The following is a 19,166-nucleotide window of genomic DNA, read 5'->3' on the forward strand; positions in this document are numbered from 1 at the left end:
GTGGGGGAAAAGGGGCACAATCCCACCTGCACACCATTTGTAAGGAAAACCTGGCATCATGGGAGGAATACACCATTGGCTATGTGATGCATCCATCCAAGACAAACTAACACTGTTTATCTTAAACTGGGACACAGCCACCTTGGACTTCTGGAGGGTAGACTTCGGCCTGTTGGCGTCCCTTGGGAGGCAGCCCAAAGGATAAGAGAGTCCAGGAAGAAGGGACATTCCTTAAGAAGGAACTTTAAGGCAAGCCGGTGGGATAGAAGGCCAGCCTGGCTGAACAGAGGAGTTTGGCTGGAACTGAGGAAGAAAAGTGAAGTCTGTGGCCTGTGGAAAAAGGGGCAGGCCACTAAGAAGACTACAAGGATATTGCACAGCTGTGCAGGGAGAAAATTAGAAAGGCCAAAGCCCAAGCAGAACTTAATCTGACCACTGGCATAAAAGACAACAAAAAATGTTTCCATAATTACATTAACAGCAAAGAAGGGCTAAGGAGAATATCCATCCTCTATTGGATGTAGGGGCGAAACATAGTGACCAAGGATGAGGAAAAGGCTGAGGTGCTAAATCCCTTCTTTGCCTCAGTTTTTAACAGCAAGACCCGTTGATCTCTGAGCGCCCAGACTCCTGAGCTGGAAGACAGAGATGGGGAGCAGAACGAAGCCCACATAATCCATGAGAGCTATTGCAACACTTAGGTGTGCACAAGTCTATGGAGCCAGATGGGATCCACCCAAGGGTGCTGAGGGAACTATGTAGTGAGGGACCCAAAGCTGGATGCACTATTAAAGGTGCGGCCTCACCAGTGCCAAGTACAGTGAGGACAATTGCTTCCCTGCTCCTACTGGCCAAACTAGATCTGATTTCTCATACAAGCCAGCGGGGAGAACAAGCCCTTGAGGAGCAGCTGCAGGAGCTGGGGTTGCTCAGTCTAGAGAAAAGAAGGCTGAAGGGAGGCCTTACGACTTTCTACAACTGCTTGAAAGGTAGGTTGAGGGTCAGTCTGTTCTCCTGAGTAACAAGCTATAGGAGTAGAAGAAATGGTCTCGGGTTGTACCGAGAGAAGTTTAGGTTGGATATTAGGAAAAATTTTCTTCCCTGAAAGGGTTGTGAAGTGTTGGAACAGACGGCCCACAGAAATGACAGTCCCTGAAGTATTTAAAAGACATATAGATGTGGTGCTTAGAGACATGGTTTGGTGGTGGGGAGTGCTGGGTTAACAAGTGGACTTGATGTTTTTAAGTATTTTCTAACCTAAACAATTCCATGATTTTTTTCTAAAAATACTTGTATTAGGTCTCCATGGCAAGGTGCTGGCAGCATGAGGGTTGATGGGTGGCCTCTGTGGGAAGACACTAGGGGCTGCTGCATGCTGGACAGATTGCTCCAGCCGGTTCCAATGGACCCACCAGAGAATACAACTGAGCTCCTCAGCCAAGTGTGTGGTGCCACTCTAAAAACGTCTTTAAGAAAATGAAAAAAATGCCCGAGAAACAGGGAGAGGATAAAAAGCGTGAGAGACAGCAGAGGGAGCACTGAGGTCGGAGCAGGAGGGGGAGGAGGAGGAGCTGTTTTTTTGAAGCAGATCTCCACACTGCAGCTCATGGAAGACCCACACTGCTGCAGATGGATATTTCTGAAGAAGTTGCAGCCTATGGAGACCTCACACTGGAGGAGAGGAAAAGTGTGAAGAGGAAGGAGAAGCAGCTAGAAGCCATGGTGTACTGGCTCTAACTACCCCCATGTCTCTGCTCCACCCAAGACTGGGAGAGGAATCTAAAGTGAAGTAGTGAAACTCACTTGGGAGATGGCGGGAGAAAAGATGTTATTTTAACATCTTTTAACATCTGTTTCTCTGCCTAAATATATCTATCGACAAATAATAATCTTCCAAGTACAGTCTGGTTTGCCCGCAATAGTAAATGGTAAACAATGTCCCTATCTTTTATCTTGTCCCATAAGATTTCTTATCTTATTTTCTCCCAATTTCATGCTGAAGAGGTGGAAGGAGTAAGAAGCTGGGTGGGCATTTGACTATTAGCCCAGATTAGCACACCACAACTCTTCACAGTGTATTTCCATTTTCCCTTTTTAGACTGTTCAGATAAGTTCAATATTTTAATTCATTAGTTATGTGCCAGTAACTACCACCTCTTGCCTATCTGAGAATCAAATGTCAGCCACCTATTACATTAGCAAGTGTACTGATGCAATTGCTCTGAATAACATCAGCCAAACACTTGGCAGCATTTTAAATCATTTCACAAAATTGTTCCTTTAATTGTATGTTTGGCTTCCAAAGCTGCCCTAGAAATGTTGATTGTGGGAAACTAATTTTACAAACCAAATCAAAAGATATTGTGTAGTCTACCTCCCAGGTTACTGGAAGTATAAAGTGCCAGCCTCCAGAGAAACAAGAAGACACAGTAAACAGTGCCATCGTTTTTCTTCTCGACCTTTAGACCATGCCAAGGTGATGCTGCCTCCTGTTTTTGCTGTTACATGAAGTCATTTGCACAGCTCCAAATTTTTTCCACAGATTGTAAGTGAGCCCAGTAGCCTACACTCAGTTTTAGTGTCTTTCAATCCCGCTGAATAGGAGACTGACAAAAGGGAACAATATCTTTGAGCTTTCCAAGAGAAACACTGGTCTCTTAGAACACAGCCCTGGAAAGACTTACATGCAAAGGCTGCCCATAATGCACAGACATGCATAAGCCTCTGACTACAAATATTGATTGATTTTAACATAATTGAGGCTAAATTTATGGTTCTATTCCACAGGTTTGAATATGCTCACCTGTCCTAAATGCTTGTATTTAATTACTCTGCCTGTTCAGGATACACATTTTTTCTGATTCCGTTACGGTTCCTTTTTAGTAGTTAAGTTTTATCTAGTTTGTCCCTATCTTTGCTATCTGAAGGAGGAGGAGAATGGAGACCTGCACTGACTGTGTTGTTGCTAGCATTTCTATGCAATGTCCACTTAATGATGTGAAGCTAACGTTCACCCTTTGTTTCTGTTTCCCTCATATTATTTTTTTAACAATTCTTTTCAGATGAACTACCTTACAGTGAAAATTCAGAGAGGAAAGTTAATTACTGTTCACATTTGCTCAGAACAGAACGTAAACACAGTCCCACAGATCTCACGTAAGTTTAATCCACTCCAACATTGCCATAGATCATCAGTAACAGACGTTTAGAGAAATTCCTAGAAGTAGGAATCAGTAAAAAAGACCCCGACACTCCTCCATAAAGCTTCCTACACTCATCCTCCAGTAAGCAGGATACTAAGCACCATCTAAAAAATACAGATGTGGTTAGGCATTAGCCAATGGTTTCATTTCTCTGTGAACACAGAGCACCTGTGGTATCGAACAGTTAGGCATCCAACACAAGAAATAATGTTGGTGCATGCCTGGGAGTCCTTTTCTCATTCTTCATTATATATTTACACCGTGCCTCACATGTAATATTCCTTTCAGACAGATATTTATGCTCATAGTAACATACCATGTGGTTTGTAGAACTCTCCTTACTCTTTTTAAAGGAAAACAGACACTGGAAGCAAATGAAAGTTAGTATGTGAATTTGACTGTCAAGATGCATTTCACTTTCACAGAAAATAGTTATTTGCAGCATCCTCCTTATCACCACTGGCCAAGTCCCCTTTGGGATCATGTCTTCCTTCATACATCAGAATAAATACAAGCAAAATTTAGTTACTTGGGGGAAAAAAAAACAAAGAATGTTGGTCTCATTTAACTGCTGGTAAAGCATTTTCAGTGATATTACTACTAAAACGTTACCACTAAAAACTGCAAGGAACGTGATTTAATCACATAATTCATAAGAAAAACATTTAAGGCTGTGATAAAATACCTTATAAGGAAAATAAAAAAGATGGAAGAAACACAGTTTGTTTTCTTACTTCGAATGGGAGCTCTGTTATTTCCATATTCCCAGACAAATCCAGTTTTTCCAGATTCTCACAATCACCCAGTTCTGGAGGGACTGACTTCAAATTATTGAAACTCACATTGAGCACTTTGAGGTTTTTTAAGCAGCCTGTGAGGGAAAGATAATTATAATCAGTGCATAGGAAAAGAAAAAAAAAAAAAACACAAAACATGAAGGGATAAAGTAAAATTAAAAGGCATACTCAGTTTAACAAAGAAAAAAACTCCTTAATATGATGATAAGTAAGAGATAAATATTTTCTGTAGTGGTCACTAACAGTGGGGCAGGAGGGCAAGAGTGGATTTCCCTTGATCAGCAATGGTTTTAATGAGAGTTCGAAAGAAGACAGCAAAGACTTGCAGATTTTGATTCTACCAGTGACGAGGCACCTATTGACCTCAGCTGAAAATAGAGAGGTTAGCTTTTGGTCCAGTCATTTCAGAAATCTTGCCTGATAACGTAGAAGAATCTTAGTATCTTTTTATAGAATCTGTTCACAGGGGACAATTGCTACTACTAAACTTACTACATCAAGAATTCTGTCTCTGGTATCCAGTATTGCTTACTTTTGAATATACAAGATGATGGACATGTGCATTTGTTTCATTACTTTATTGAAATTTATCATCCTTGTTGGCTTAATTTTAAGACCCTTATAATATTCTAGGCTACATTTAGTCCCATTGTACTTTCCATTTCTTTGACTTAAAGCATTACATAACGTTGAGTAAAAACAGGTTAGAAACATCATTAATGTATTACATACTGTATATTTCTCACCCACCAGTATCCCCAAGTCCTTCCCTGTGGGTTGTTTTCAACCCGTTCCTGCACTAATTCTGGAAATTGCCCCAACCCAGGTGCAGGATCATGCAGTTGGCCTTGGTGACTTTCATGATGTTACATGGGCCTGCTCTTTAAGCCTGTCAGGATCCTCCTGGATGGCAGCTCTCCCCTCAAGCATATCAACTGTACCACTCAGTTAGGTATCATCAGCAACATTCTCCGCTAATCAGTGATATTCCCATGATAGCACACTCTCACTAGTGATAGAGTACAGCACCCACAAGGAAAAGCAGCAGTAAGAAACAGCAATTCAGCAGCTGGAAATTGGGGAAGAAAAGCATCCCAGAAACGGGAATGAACAGTGTCAAAAGGTTCTCAAAGCAGACTATATATTGGCAAACTGAGATAACACACACACAAGATTTGGAGTTTTACATTATATCAGTCTTTTATTTTAAATCAAATTTTTAAAAGGAATCTAGTGTTTCGAAGGATTTGGATGACACTAGAGAGAATCTCTCTACAGTACATCATCTCAAGTGCTCAAAACAGTGTCATAATAGTGAGCTTATCCTTAAGGCACTAACGCTTAGTTAGACTCTCTCCAGACCAAGAGCTGGTTTAGAGCTGCTCACCTTTTGCAATGTGCAGAAGTCCTTACCAGCTGCCAGATGGTGCTTCCACAGAAAAGGGCAAAGAAACAGCGAATTGAAAGCCCCACATTTTGTCCCTGAGAAATTGCTGTTGTCAGAGATAGAGGAATGCAGTTTGGTGACCAACACTATCAGCCATCAAACCACACGGCATTTTACACAAACCCCAGAGTCTCCCTTGGACACAATGCCGTCTTCAAAAGCTGGACCACCCAAATCTTTCTCCTTTGACCACAGGAGTGTACTATAGCATATAACATCAAGTTCTGCCGTAAAAATTGAGCGCTGAGGGGGGTTTTCCGAAGTGACTATTGCTCATAGACTGTCTGGGCATTGTTCAGTTGGTGGTGAGTGACTGCTTTTGCATCACCTATTTTTTTGTTTACTTGTTTGTTTTTCCTCAGTTATTAAACTGTCTTCATCCTGATGCATGATTTTTCTCACTTCCAGTTCTCTCCCTTCCAATTCTTTCCCCATCCTGCTGTGGGAGACTGAACAAGCAGCTGCAGGGGGCTGAGCAAGGTGTGTGAGGCTTAGCTGCTAATGAGTCTTAACCCACAACAGATGTATTTGCTACCTTTTCAGCCACTGAAATTTCTAACTCTCAGTTCCATTAATAGCTGGAGAACTAACGGGGACAAGGCATCTAGTGTTACCAACATCCTAGTCACTCTCTTGTGTAACGCTGCTCAGATGATGCGTCTCTGGTACATAAATAAGAGACATGGATCAGAATTGCTTAAAAAAAAATCACAAAAATGTAACAGCCTTTCTAGGCAGTGATGGAGACAAGCACAGCTTCCCTTTCTGATTTTCCTGCCTTCTGAAACCATGGCTTTTCAAGATTTTTTCTACTTTCACAGTTTCTAACATGTATGTCGTGTCCCAGCTTGCAGGTATGAGAAAGCAAGTAAGTAAAAGATTAATCACATTTTTTCATATCATATATAATGTCTCATTAATCTGTCAAAAGTGCGCTACAGAATCTACAGTCAATTGCCAGTAATTTCTGAGGCTAAGATTACAGAAAAGATATGAGTCTTACAACTGGATTTAATTCTGATAAGAAACTCAGGACAACATAGATGAGTGTGATGCACTTTACCAAGATCTGCCTGTGAGGAGCAATCTCTTGCAATTCTGTATAACAGCTGTTTTTTCACCTCTGGGCTCTCCAGTGGAGAGAATTATACCACCTGGCATCTAAGCAGTAGCCAAGTATTAACCCTCCCTCTAGGTCTATAAGACATGCATAAGATTTGCTAGGACCTTCTGGATAAAACCCTTACACCACCACTTTACATAATCCCTTTTTTTTTTTTATTTATCACATTCTGTCCTAACAGTAGTTTGGTTTTTTACATCCACTGCTTTTATGGAAAAACAAAGTTACAGAGTTTCACCATTTTCATTATTTAGAATGGTCTTTGTATAGCCAGTCTGAATTTATTCATAGAAGTTTTAAAACTATTAATTCTTTAAAGAGCTTTAAATAGCCCTTTTCCTTCCCTGTTGTTGACTTCTCTGATGTTTTCTTAGGGAGCAAACATATCAGAATTTATCTTACTAACCTGAATAAGCCAATTCTTTTAATCTTCTCTCACAAAATAAAAATTCCTCTCCTTGAATGGTTCTAATAGATTTTTTTTTTTAATCTGTTCCAAGCTCAGATAACTTTTCTTGAATCTAGGTGACCACAGCTTCATGGATGCATGATACTGGATTGTCCTTTTGCGACTGGAATTTGTTTCTCCGTTTGTTTGCATTTAATGAGCCTATGAGTTGCTGCACAAATTATTAGCTCCTGAGTACCTGATCTTGATCTCTGGAATCATTGATTTAACCTCTCTACTTTTTGGAAGCTCACATGCTCATCCAGCTTTTCATATTTCCTCCTGTTTGTGCAATGACAAAAATACGCAGAAAATTTCAGTAGCCCAGTTCCCCAAAATAATTAATAAACTCAAGACTGATCCCTGAGAAAATCCACAAGTGATCTTTCTCCTGACCAATAGCATCTTTTTCCAAATGAGTGCCTCGCTGCAAGTCCTCTGCTCATTTCAACAACTTGTGAAACACATTGTTGCATCAAACTCCATTTTCTTAGATTCAAACATTCATTTTCGGTAGTTCACTGTACCAAATACTTTATGGGATGCCAAATAAAGATCTACTACCGTAGCTCAATCATATTCTCTAAAGAAAGACAGAAACTAAATGAGTTGGTCACAACTTGCTTTTCTTTTATAAATTTTTAATGTCAAGCTAGTTTCCATTCAGCTCCACGTCTCTAATTATCCCTTCCTCTAAATAAAAGAACCCTGTTATAATCCTTACAAGCAACAATATGCACAGGGGTAGAATTGGGTTATATGCATTGCCTGAATAGTAATTCAGTTTAAGGGCTGAGAACTTTTCCTTTCTCTGACAAAGGTAACAGTTATTCTCCTTTTCCCCTAGATTTGTTAAACAAGGCTGACGGACTATTTTTGTGAGAGAAAGAGCACAAATATATGGCTATAAAACAACATTCATGACAATTCAAGATTCTCAAATCCGAGCATCTTGGCTTAAGGAGTGCAAGAATTGGGGAGCAATGAATCTCTAAACCTTTGACAGTGTTGGTAAGATTCCAGCCACTCTTACCCATGTTTGAGGTTTATTGCAATAACAGCTGGGGGACTGTGCTGGTGAAGGGGTGGTAAGGCAGTATGAACAATATTCACTAGCCCATAATCTGTATTTAGGAGCTTATTTATAACTTCTCAGTGAAGAAGATCTCCACGCTCTTAGGCATGGTGCTCAGCTTCCACCAGGTATAATGAGCATGCAATACAGCTGTTGAGGCAGCCTTGGGAGGGGACAGAGGAGGTGACATCCCCTTCGCAGCTGTACAAATTTAGAGCAGGATCTGGCCACCACACCTGCCACCTACACATTCAAATAATACTCAAATACAACTTCTCAGTTAAAAGTAGTAATAATAAAATCATTGCTGTTACAACACTGTTGTTAACCATGTTTAATGGCACTGAATTTAAAGTCCTATAAAAAAAATTCAAATTAGGGAGTTGAACAATTAACATCTCTGTGTTTTCCAAGGAGAGGCAGTAAAAACCGTAATGAAATCCATGGCTTCACTGACAGTCTCACAATTAGAATACTTTATTTGTAAGTGGGAGCTGCAATGCCATACTTGTTTCCTAAGATAGCATCTATTGTCAGTTTAAATTTTTAATTCATTATTTAAAAACATTAAACCAGTAATTAAACTCTATAATTTCTAATGGGCAATGGAGCACAGTGATAACGGTTATGTAAATTCACCATTGAGACAAGCCTACATTACTGCTCTTAACAAGGTGTCAGAGACAAAATACATAGCACAGTGATAACGGTTATGTAAATTCACCGTTGAGACAAGCCTACATTAGTGCTCTTAACAAGGTGTCAGAGACAAAATACAGAGGAGGTTACAGGAAGCCTTTAGGATCTTATGATCCAAATCAGTGCAAATGCAGATCTCCACTTGTATAAACTGGAGTAAAATGCAGAGCAAGTTTTGCATTGATCTGCTATCACATGATAGCTCCTTCCTATGGGCCAAGACAAACAGTCTCCTATTTCCAGTCTTCTCTGTTGAATCAGTGACATTGCCTTTGATTTATGTGAAAGGAAAGAAGAAGGAGGAAAGAACACTTCCTGAACTCCTCTTCCTAAAAATAGCTTTTTTTTTTTTTTTCCCCCCCTAGGGTTTATCAAAGCTGTAGCACGGTAATAGATTGACCCTGGGCTAGTAAAATTTCATTCTTTAACTATCCTTCATGTGTTCAATTTAAAAAATTTAAACTCACTGAAAGAAATTGCACATGACTACTACAAACAAAAAATAAAAAGGATAAAGTTTAGGATCTCAGTCTGAGGACAGAATAGTATTAGTACAATGTAAGGGGAGAGAAAGGAAGGTTTTCTTGTAGGAAAATAGAGATAGAAAAACATGACTAATTTCTTGTGGGCTAAAGGAGAAATACCTTTGGGGAAAAATGTGTAGGGTGAGGGTCTACTAAAAGGGTTGAAAAGAAATTTAATGGGGAAAAAAATGTAATGAGCTGAATTGAAGATATTTTGGTAGATCAGAAATTCTTCTATAGAAAAGTATGTGACTTCCTTTTTTCACGTGAGCAGATATATAAACATGGACTTCAGATCCCTGGGGATCCTCAAAAAAGGCTGTATCTCCCATGGGCAAAGTACAGTATAAGCTCAGTCTCTGGGTTGAAAAACACTTTCTGAGCATCAGAAATAAACATGTAGTAAACTGTTTGGAGGGGGTAGAACAATACATTTTGATTACCTAGGAAGCTGAAAAAGCTTATTCTTGGATAAAAATTTTCCATCATAACCAGAACGAAGTGCACCACTCCAATATTTCCACTGTGGCCCAAGTGAAAACTAAGAAATAAACCAAGAATCTGTGAATACCAATCTGCTCTGTGTAGGAGCATGTTCTAATATTGCTATATATAATGTAGTTATATAAAGGAATGTAATAAAATCAATAGATAGGAACATTTTGGCAAAAATAATAAATGTAATTAGTAGTTTCCATGGCAGTGTTTACAATCTGAGCTCAGTACCAAATGGCACTATTTAAAATACTTACGGAAAATTCAGCTTAATAAAGCACTGGCCTTTGCAAGATCCTTTGCAAGAGTTGAAACTTGTAAAAGCAGTATATCTGCATTACATGTTAATACAATATTCTAATTTTTGATAGCTTAAGCAGATTAATAAAAAAGATAATTTCCTCTCTAGCTGGTCCAATAGAAAATACAGTTTTGTGGTTTTAGATGCACTAGCCAATGGTTAAGGTTTGGGGAGCTTACCAGATGTTCCAGTGTGAGCGAGCCATTAACTAAGCAAGTAACATTAAAGCATCTGGCATCCTCCTAAAAACTTGCAACTTGCAAAAGAGGTGTTTAATACTTCCCCTTCAAATGGGGAATATAAACAAAAATTTCCTCAGTTGTATACAGGACTGAGCTGTTGGACAGATAATATTCAATACTGTATAAATTACAAGGGCAAGAAGTGAGTCTGCAGCTCCTCAGAACTAGACTGCATTTAAACTAAGAACAAGCATTTTCTTCTTGAAAATTCACACACTAGCACACTGGGAATCTTCTTAAGTGAAAAATCTACTTCAGGTGTGTAGAAGTCATTTAAAACTGCATTACTTACGGTTTTCCCCTCTAAGTCCTAGGAAAATGGAATAACGGTATGCACAAATGAAATGTTATACTGCGAGATAGGGAGAAAACCAAAAACATCCCCGTGATTTCTTATTAAAATATATTTCAAAAGCACAGTTACTTTTCCTCTTAAAAATACATGTCAAAAATGTGAGAGAACATCATAAGGTACAAAGATTTAAAGAGCTTTCTGAGACCTTTCGACAATAATTTGGAGGAAAAAAACCTGATATAGCCTCACTATCCCATCCTAGCACAAAAGTTTTGGGGTCACACAAAAATGCAGTTCACTACTTCATATGTGAATATGGGAATATTCTATTGGATATTTTCAATTATAGCAATTGTTAATGTACTGACACTAACTGATTTGCACTGACTGCACTGCAGCCATACATGCAGAGCCAGAACTGCAAGCTCACCCACAAGCTGTTGCCAAAGAAAATTCCCCTGCTACACCTATGCTCATGATTTTTTCTGTTACTCCTCAGAAAACCAGACCCGACAACTTTGAGACAGACAACTCCATTTTGAAATTTTCTCCATTTTTTTGCTTACTCGCTTCCAATGAAAATATTTGCTGTTCCACAAAAATAATCTCATCTGTCTTCCAATCCAAATTTGACCTGTTCAAGTACGTAGGTGATTATAGCTAAGAGTGTGGTTTGAAATATCTGAAAATGGATTCATGTTTTTCTTCTCTTTGATTCAGAACATTGCCTCCTGTATCAGGTAAAATAGGAACGAGAACTTCAGTTCCCACAGATGTTTTAGTCCAGAGACCGCTGCTGCAGCAATACTTTCTTTTGCTGAAAATATTCTTATAATCTCCCCTCACGCCTTGAAAGCCCTCCTGTGAGAATCAGAAGTAGTCTGAACATGGCTCACCAGTTTAGCTTCTGCTGGATCATTTGTTGGTCTAAACTTGGCTTCAATTCTGTCTGAAGATTAAAGACTCAACAGCGTGCGTGTCACTGCCAGCTTCAACCATCTGTCATTACTCTCAAGTATGTTTTAGCAGTGATATTTACCTACCGGCTGCTGTTTTGTAAACAGAACACAAAATGATTAATACCTTAGCACTTAACCTTTCCAGAGACCTTACCTTCTGATTTAGCACCCAGACCTCACTCCTTGTTTAGACAGAGCTCCCAAACCAAACCCACATCAATTATTTTCCTTGTGATAATTTAGCACTAGATGATTAAAGTATGAAAGCTTTCACAGAACATGAAAAGCATACATAGTACATGAAATAAAAGCATAGCCATTTGCAAGCATAGAACCTTTGCTCAACCAAAATTGAAATAAAAACTTCTCTGTAATTTGTGCCATAACAAGGGCAGCTCCACTGCGTTTCTAACAGGCAATCTATCACCACAGGACATGCACAAAGACTGAAAATCGTGAGACAGTTTTGGCAAAACTGTGCTGAACAGTTCAGTTGCACGGTCCTGGAGTGGCTTTTTTGTATTGTTTGTTTTTACATTACATTACATTAGTAAATCTGTGTCTTTGTCTGCATAGACTAGAATTACTGCTGTAATGTAGAATTCTTGTAGAAGAAAAGTTTAGCACAGATTTCTGTGTTCCAGGATGCTCTCTCTCTGTGTTCCTGTTTTTCTTAGTTAAACCTATGATAACTATGGAGGGGAAGGCTTTAGTCTTTACCCTATTTTTGAAAGCTATTAGCTCTTGGTTTATGTAAGGAATACCAATGACAGGGAATCTTAGGGCTACTGTATTTCAAGACAAAGGCTGAGGTGTTAGTACACCTGGGTGCATGGACTTGATGACGGGAGCCTCAGGACGGACCCAGTTTCTTCAGCTCAAATATACCTTCAGTTACAGCAATACTTTCCCTTCTGAGAGCAGCAAATCCATCCCAAACCTTTACAGTCTTTAAAATGAGCTTTTTTAAGACCAGAAAACACAAGAGATTCAATCACTAAAGTTCTTGTTATTATGTAGCTTAAAATAGCAAAGGCCAAAGCATATAAGCAATAAGAATTCTGTTTCTCTAAAAGCCCTGATGTTATGTTGGATATACCATTTCATGAAATGGGGATCATAACTCATTATGAAATTCAAAGGATGGATTTTATACATTATATTTTTGATTCCTTTTTACCACGTTTCAATTCATCTTGTTTGAACTACACAGTTCTGTAATACTTCTGTGTTTCTTAACCTGTAAGGAACATAAAACTCCACTTGTTTTTAGGAAGAACTCTGCATCTACTTGCGTAAAAGCAGTAACTGCCTTATAGTCAGATAACAAAAGTGTTGAGTTTTCCCCCATATTTGAGCCATACTACACACATGGTATTACAGTATAATTACAGCCAGAGACCTGTAAAAATTTAGAGAGGACTGTTCACTGGAAACAAGTGAGAAGATAATTATCAGTGAATTACTAAGAATATCCAGAGATGTTCATTTCCCTGCAATATAGTTGAATGACATAAGTATAAATACCTGAATATCTTGAACCAGCTTACCAATTTCCACTGGGAGATGGTTGATTTGATTTTTTGATAACTCCAGTACCGTCAGATCTTGAAATGATGCAATGTAGGCTGGAATGGTTTGTATCAATGTATTGCACACGTGCCATTCTTTCAGATAGGTCTGTTCTTTCAGAGAATCTGGGAATTCCTGTAAATGAAATAAGAACAGGTAAATAGAAAGCATCAAGTTAGCATCTTGTTGTACCATGTTTCTAAATACAGGAGGGAAAAATCCACAGCCAAACCTCAACACTTTGCCTTAATTATCTTGATTTAGAACGGCAGTTTGACAAATCCTCACAAGAGCTCTTTGCTTTTTAAGAGCATTGCATCTGTCACCACATACTCATCTTTTAACTACTAATGCAATCATTTTGCTCTAAAGCTCAAAACTAACTAAAATGCTCAACCTGTTTGGTATTCTCTCCTTTTTCCAGCTGGAGCAGTTTTTTAAAACACATGTCAGTGCTTTAATTCACTCATCAAGGTGTAACAAAATGCAACACAGAAAGGAAGAGTGGATGTATGGAGAATATCTAAATAAGCTTTGCCACAAAAAAAAAAAGTGTGACTACATTCTTAAAACCTGCCAAAATTCCAAAATTTGTTTGCCAAGATGGAACACAGTCCAAGGAACAGAAAGATACCACCCTTTGAAGGTCTTTTTTCAAATAAGTGACTTAACTGCCTAAGCTACTTTAGCAATATTCAAGCAATTTTACTAAATTTCTCTAAGAATAAAAATATTCATTTTTCAAATCAGCCAACAATTACAATTAATCTTGCTTCAGTCATGCAGAATATTTTTTCTTTAACAATTACAATACTGTTCCAAATACACAGCAAATAAACTTGCTTCTGAGTAATTTTCAGACCACTCTATTTGTCCAAAATCTCCAGTACCAGTTATTGCAACTAAAAGTTTTAAAGCTTTTAATTCTTACAAAATTGGTTTAGGTAATTGGCATTCAGTTCAGATGTACACATCTTTGTTTGAATTATGTCACCAAACTCCTTGAACTTGAAACAGACAAAAATCAATTCATAAAGTTGAAGGTCAGATCACTTAAACTCCACTTTCTAATGCAGCACATAATTTACCAGTGAGTCTGCCCTAGGTTTTATATGCTTTGGTAATATCTGGAATAAGTAATTGGGATGAGGTGCTATCACTAGTTTTGCCCCATAAAAAGAGATTCAGCCTTTAATTCATTTGTAACTTCCAAATTTGTTGCCTGTGCATGAAGAACATGACACAGAAGGAATTACTGGGTTTTATACAGAGGATACTGTCAAATCTTTTTTCCCTTCTAGATTTCATAGATACCTCAAGACATTAACAAGAGTGATGCAATTTCGTTTTTATTAATTCTGAACTTCTGAACTAGGAATACTCTTGCTTAACTCTCAGCCACATTAAAACTTCTAATTGTAATTAAACATATACTGAACTGTTAATCATCAACTGTTCTTTGTTTGGTTCTTGCTGCACCTACTTTCAGTTTTTTTCAAATTTGCACATGCAGACACATAGCCGATATACGTAGTTCTGCCTTGCTACTTGCCCTTCCATATTTGATATGAATCATTTCATTTCTTGCTTCATTTTCCCCCTAGGTGTATAATGCATTGTGATCCATCTTCTGTATTTGTCAGTTTGGCAGTTAAAAAATAAAATGCCTGAAATGCCTCAGGGCTGGTAACGAGAAATCTCTCCAGCTTTCTGGAGTGGATTTCCAGTCCTCCACCTTCAGCACAGCACATTTTTCTGCAGCAAAGCAAAAGAAAAAAATACCAACTGCAAATTCAGTTAGTATTGTCTTTCCCACCTGTACAGAACGGAAAATGCAGCACATAGGGCATGGCATTTAGCTGGAGTGTCATGTATTCCACTGTGGGGAAGAACCTTGATTCACAGAGAAAGCAGATGCAGAACAGTCCTACTGGAGGGGAAATGGTGTCTGTGTAACAGAACCCGTTTGGCACTCTAATTCTCCACAGTCAAAGCCTGTCTTTGTGTTTCTACTGATCTGCTTTTTTTGCACCTTTTCACAGCAGAGCATCTCCAGCTCCTTACTGACGAGTACAGCAAGGAGCAAAGGGGAGTGCTTGGCCCTGTGAAACCAAGAGCCTTCCTGTTTTTCCAGAGTGACAGGACTACTGTACAAACTTTTCTGTGACACAGTGAAAACATTGCAGCACACAAAACACTCTCTCAGATTGAGATCAAACTCCTTCATAATTTTAGAAAAAATAAGCCAAAATATTTTCAACATTATTCATGAAAAAAGGATTTTTAAAATCTTTACTTCCATATTAAGGGTAGTTTAAAGCATCAGGATATTCTTATGCAGCAACAGAAATAAATTAAGACATGACTTCAAGAGAATGGAAGGAGGTTCTATTCTTTCACCAAATGCCCTGACTTACTTTTCTTTCTTGAGATTATTTCTTTATGTCTTATATTTACAATTTTCAAATGTATGTTTACATTTATTCCTTTACAAAATACTTTGCTGTAATGTGGGGTTTTTGCCATTCTCCATCTTACAATATATTTCATTTGTGTGGCTAAAACATAAATCGATGTGATGTTTTGCTTCATTTACAGACTAGACAGGGATGAGAACTGAAATTTGCACAAGCTTTACATTCGCTTTACTCTCTGATTCCCTTGTGTTCTTTTGTAATCTTCTGCTGCCATGCAAAAGCTGGCAGCCTGCTGATAAATTGCTCCATGAAGACTGACACTTGGAGGATAGCCAGTCTTTTGCCTTTAACAGCAAGGCAATACTTCAAACTCCATTGATTTTTGGGAAAGAAAGAAAAAAAAGTGTTAAAAGAAAATAAATAGCAAACCTACAACCACTGCTGATTATACTATTTCTATTTGGGAAAGAATTTACCTGCTAGACATGAGTCCGAACTAAAACTGTGATCAAAGCTCTGAGAATTTTCAGTTCTTTTTCTTTTCCAGCTCTGTAGTTTTATCTGACATGGGCCAGACCAAGACCTTGGATCTAAATCTTCCTCATCTTTGAGAAGGTTTGGAGATAGTTCCAAAACTAGTATGTCTCAGGGCCAACTGTATTACCTGACTGGGTCAGGAGTTTTATAATTTCTCAGGGTAAAATAAAACCCTCTGGAATGTAAATAAGCACAAGAAAGATTTTCTTGGTCCATTCAATGCAACAATTCTATTCCACCCTTTGTGGCAAATAAATACCTCACTGTCACTAACAGTTGGTAATGACAAACAAAAATTCCTTGGTCTCTGTGAAAATACACAACATATTAGATGATAAAACCGGGGGGATACATACAAATGTAGTAATTAATTTGCTGCCTTTTTCTGTGAATAAATAATATTCAAGGGCATGATTTTACCATCACCCACTCGTTTACTTGTTGTGTACATTTGACATTAAAGTCGTTTAGAGTAGGTATGCATCCAGGTACTCTGCTTAGGCAAAGCAGCACAGCCAAGAATAGTCCTGCTCTGTATTTGAGTGAGCATCTTAACCTTTCCTTTGCCAACATAGATATCACAAGTTCAAAAATTCATTTTTCCAGATTATTTTCTGAAAATCATTTAAAATTAACTGATCCGCTAGAGAATAAACATTGATTAGTCAGGAGCAGAAAGTAAACACTCAGAGGGGAAAAACAAAGTTAAAGTGAATTCATTGAAAAATACACATGAATATTCATTGCATTATTTTGCCAGAGTTTTCATTCTGCTCTAATAGCAGTGCTATTTCTCTGAAGAACTAATTTAGTTCAGTAGATACATGTTTACATGTACAAAGGAACTCAATTAAGTGTTTCATCAACTCCCATCATTCTCTCCTAGGCAACTGATTCAAGCATACAATTCGAGTGTCCAAAGTCCTTATACAAGTCCTTTTTATGTGGGTTTGCCCGTAAAACTCTCAGATAAATAAAATTTTTTTCTGAAACATACCTTGAGAAGCCCAGATTACTTGTGGCACAGTACAGCATTCTCCTGCTGTCAAGTGCCAAGGGTTTAGCAGACAGGAGGATTTAGAAGACTCACTGCTGAGGCAATACAACTGGGTTCTGCCCATTTTTTATAAAAGGAAGAGAAAAGCCTGTCTGATTTCATTCAGAATATCAGACTGTGAAACTAGCCTTTTTGTTATCATAAGACTTTTTCTTTCCTAAACACAAACATTAATTCATTACTATTCCCAGATGTGGGACCACACAGGAATGTAGACATGTACTATGGAGTCATAAATATTTGGTTGGTATGTAAAAGAGGGGGCATGGACCACTGAAACTTAAGAATATTGCCACACAGGTGGAGCACTGGACAGGTAAAGTTAAATCTATCTTATCAGTGCATTTATCAACTCCTGTCCACAGCCAGTACCTAACCACCTTGGACAGGAGTGGCCAAAAGAGTACCCAAGTTACGGGAGGACTTTCAGATTCAGAGAAACTCACTGAATATATGTTCTTCAAGCATAAAAGCTTGATATTAATCCTACTTTCAGCACTGTAGCTCACAAGATTTCCATCAAGTTAGCGTAACCACAGCATTAGAAAACAATTGAGATTTGAGATGTCTGGAGGCTCAAACTGCAAGACTCAAAAAATTAGACCCAAAGAGAACAATAACTAGTAAGAATTAATGATCTACAAGGAATTATGGATCTGCATAAAGAGAATACAATTCCTCAGCATTTATATAATGTAAAATCAAGCCCTTATCTCTTTTGCTAGTCCTCTGTGCCAATTTGTCTAACCTAATATGCATTGTATATCTTTCCTCAGATATGTCAAAATAATTACTTTACAAGTACAAGAAACAGTGGGTCTCCACCTAATGAAAATACATTATCATTTCAATGACATTTGAAATGTAGAGAAAAAGTGGCACAGGGATTCTGAAGGAAGGCGTTTCTATTAAAAATTCAAAATGTGTGATCTGCTCCAATTTTCTCTGTTATGAAGGTTCTCAGAAAGAGATACAATGATTTTCAAAAAAGCATTATCCAGGTCATTTTCAAAACATTTGTCCAGGCTATCCCAGTATATGATGGAGTGTTTTACAAAACTGATTTTTAATCTCTTACTCAACAATGCAGGACCAGTGGGCCAGGCTCACTGTTATGCTGTACGGATATGGAGTGTGAGGCAATAGCATCTTTGTAACATGTCTACATTTTCACCACCTAGGCAGCCTGGGCACTGATTAGTGCCCAACACAAGCTACTGTTCTAATTGACTACAACATAACATCATTAGTTCATTTATTAACTTAGCTCATTCACAGCTGAAGTTCCCAATGAGAGACCATTCACTGAGACCTATGGGAATGATGTAGTAAAGCCACTTGCTTTGATCATGAAAAATCCCTGTGCTAGGGATTATTCCTCTGTGAGGCTTAACTTCTGAGCATCCAGAAAGAGAACTGGTACAGCCCAGAAGCAAACCCGGTTCTCAAAATCAAATCTGTAAGTCATACCAGCAACGACGTCACATTTAGCTACTGACTGTCTAGAGGATATAGATGATGAGAGGAAAGGGGAAGCATAATAGGAATGGTTATTAGCTGCAAGCGAGTGAGATAGAGGATTCAGCAGCTAGTTCCAAAATGGACCCTTCACAGTGCTGTGCTGTTAGCCGCTGCCAACGGTAAGCAGACAGCCAACCACAAACCAAGCTGATTATGCGCCTGTAAAACTGCACAGACAATCCCAGCTCTGAATTCTCCTAAGTGTCTGAGTGCTTAGTTGTCCAAACTTTCAACTCGCGAATGTATTTGTGTGCAAAACACGTTACGGAAACTAAACCACAGTTGATACCACAGTTCCCAGCTACATTACACAGATACTTCTCTGAGAAAACTGTCAGATGTCTCCAGAGCTTTTCACATGCAAATTGCCAGCCTGTGCAGCTTCGATTGCATAGCCTACAAATTCATTTTGCCTAAGTGCATTTTTTGTGAGAGTGTAACAGGGCGAAAGAGT

At 38.4% G+C, this 19,166-nt stretch overlaps 1 protein-coding gene across 1 annotated transcript in view; it reads right to left on the minus strand.

The window, feature by feature from the left end:
- Positions 1-584: 584 nt before the first annotated feature.
- Positions 585-19,166, minus strand: part of LOC104493303 (leucine-rich repeat-containing protein 2-like) — a 30,531-nt gene continuing 11,949 nt past the window's right edge. Inside the window, exons 4-6 of the mRNA XM_010135957.1 lie at positions 13,159-13,315; positions 3,938-4,074; positions 585-635 (exon numbers count right to left, since the gene is read on the minus strand). Coding sequence (XP_010134259.1) covers positions 585-635; positions 3,938-4,074; positions 13,159-13,315 — 345 coding nt within the window. The remainder of the gene's footprint in view (positions 636-3,937; positions 4,075-13,158; positions 13,316-19,166) is intronic.

The sequence above is a fragment of the Buceros rhinoceros genome, unplaced genomic scaffold (assembly GCF_000710305.1).
Source record: "Buceros rhinoceros silvestris isolate BGI_N320 unplaced genomic scaffold, ASM71030v1 scaffold15585, whole genome shotgun sequence".
NCBI classification, from domain to species: Eukaryota; Metazoa; Chordata; class Aves; order Bucerotiformes; family Bucerotidae; genus Buceros; species Buceros rhinoceros.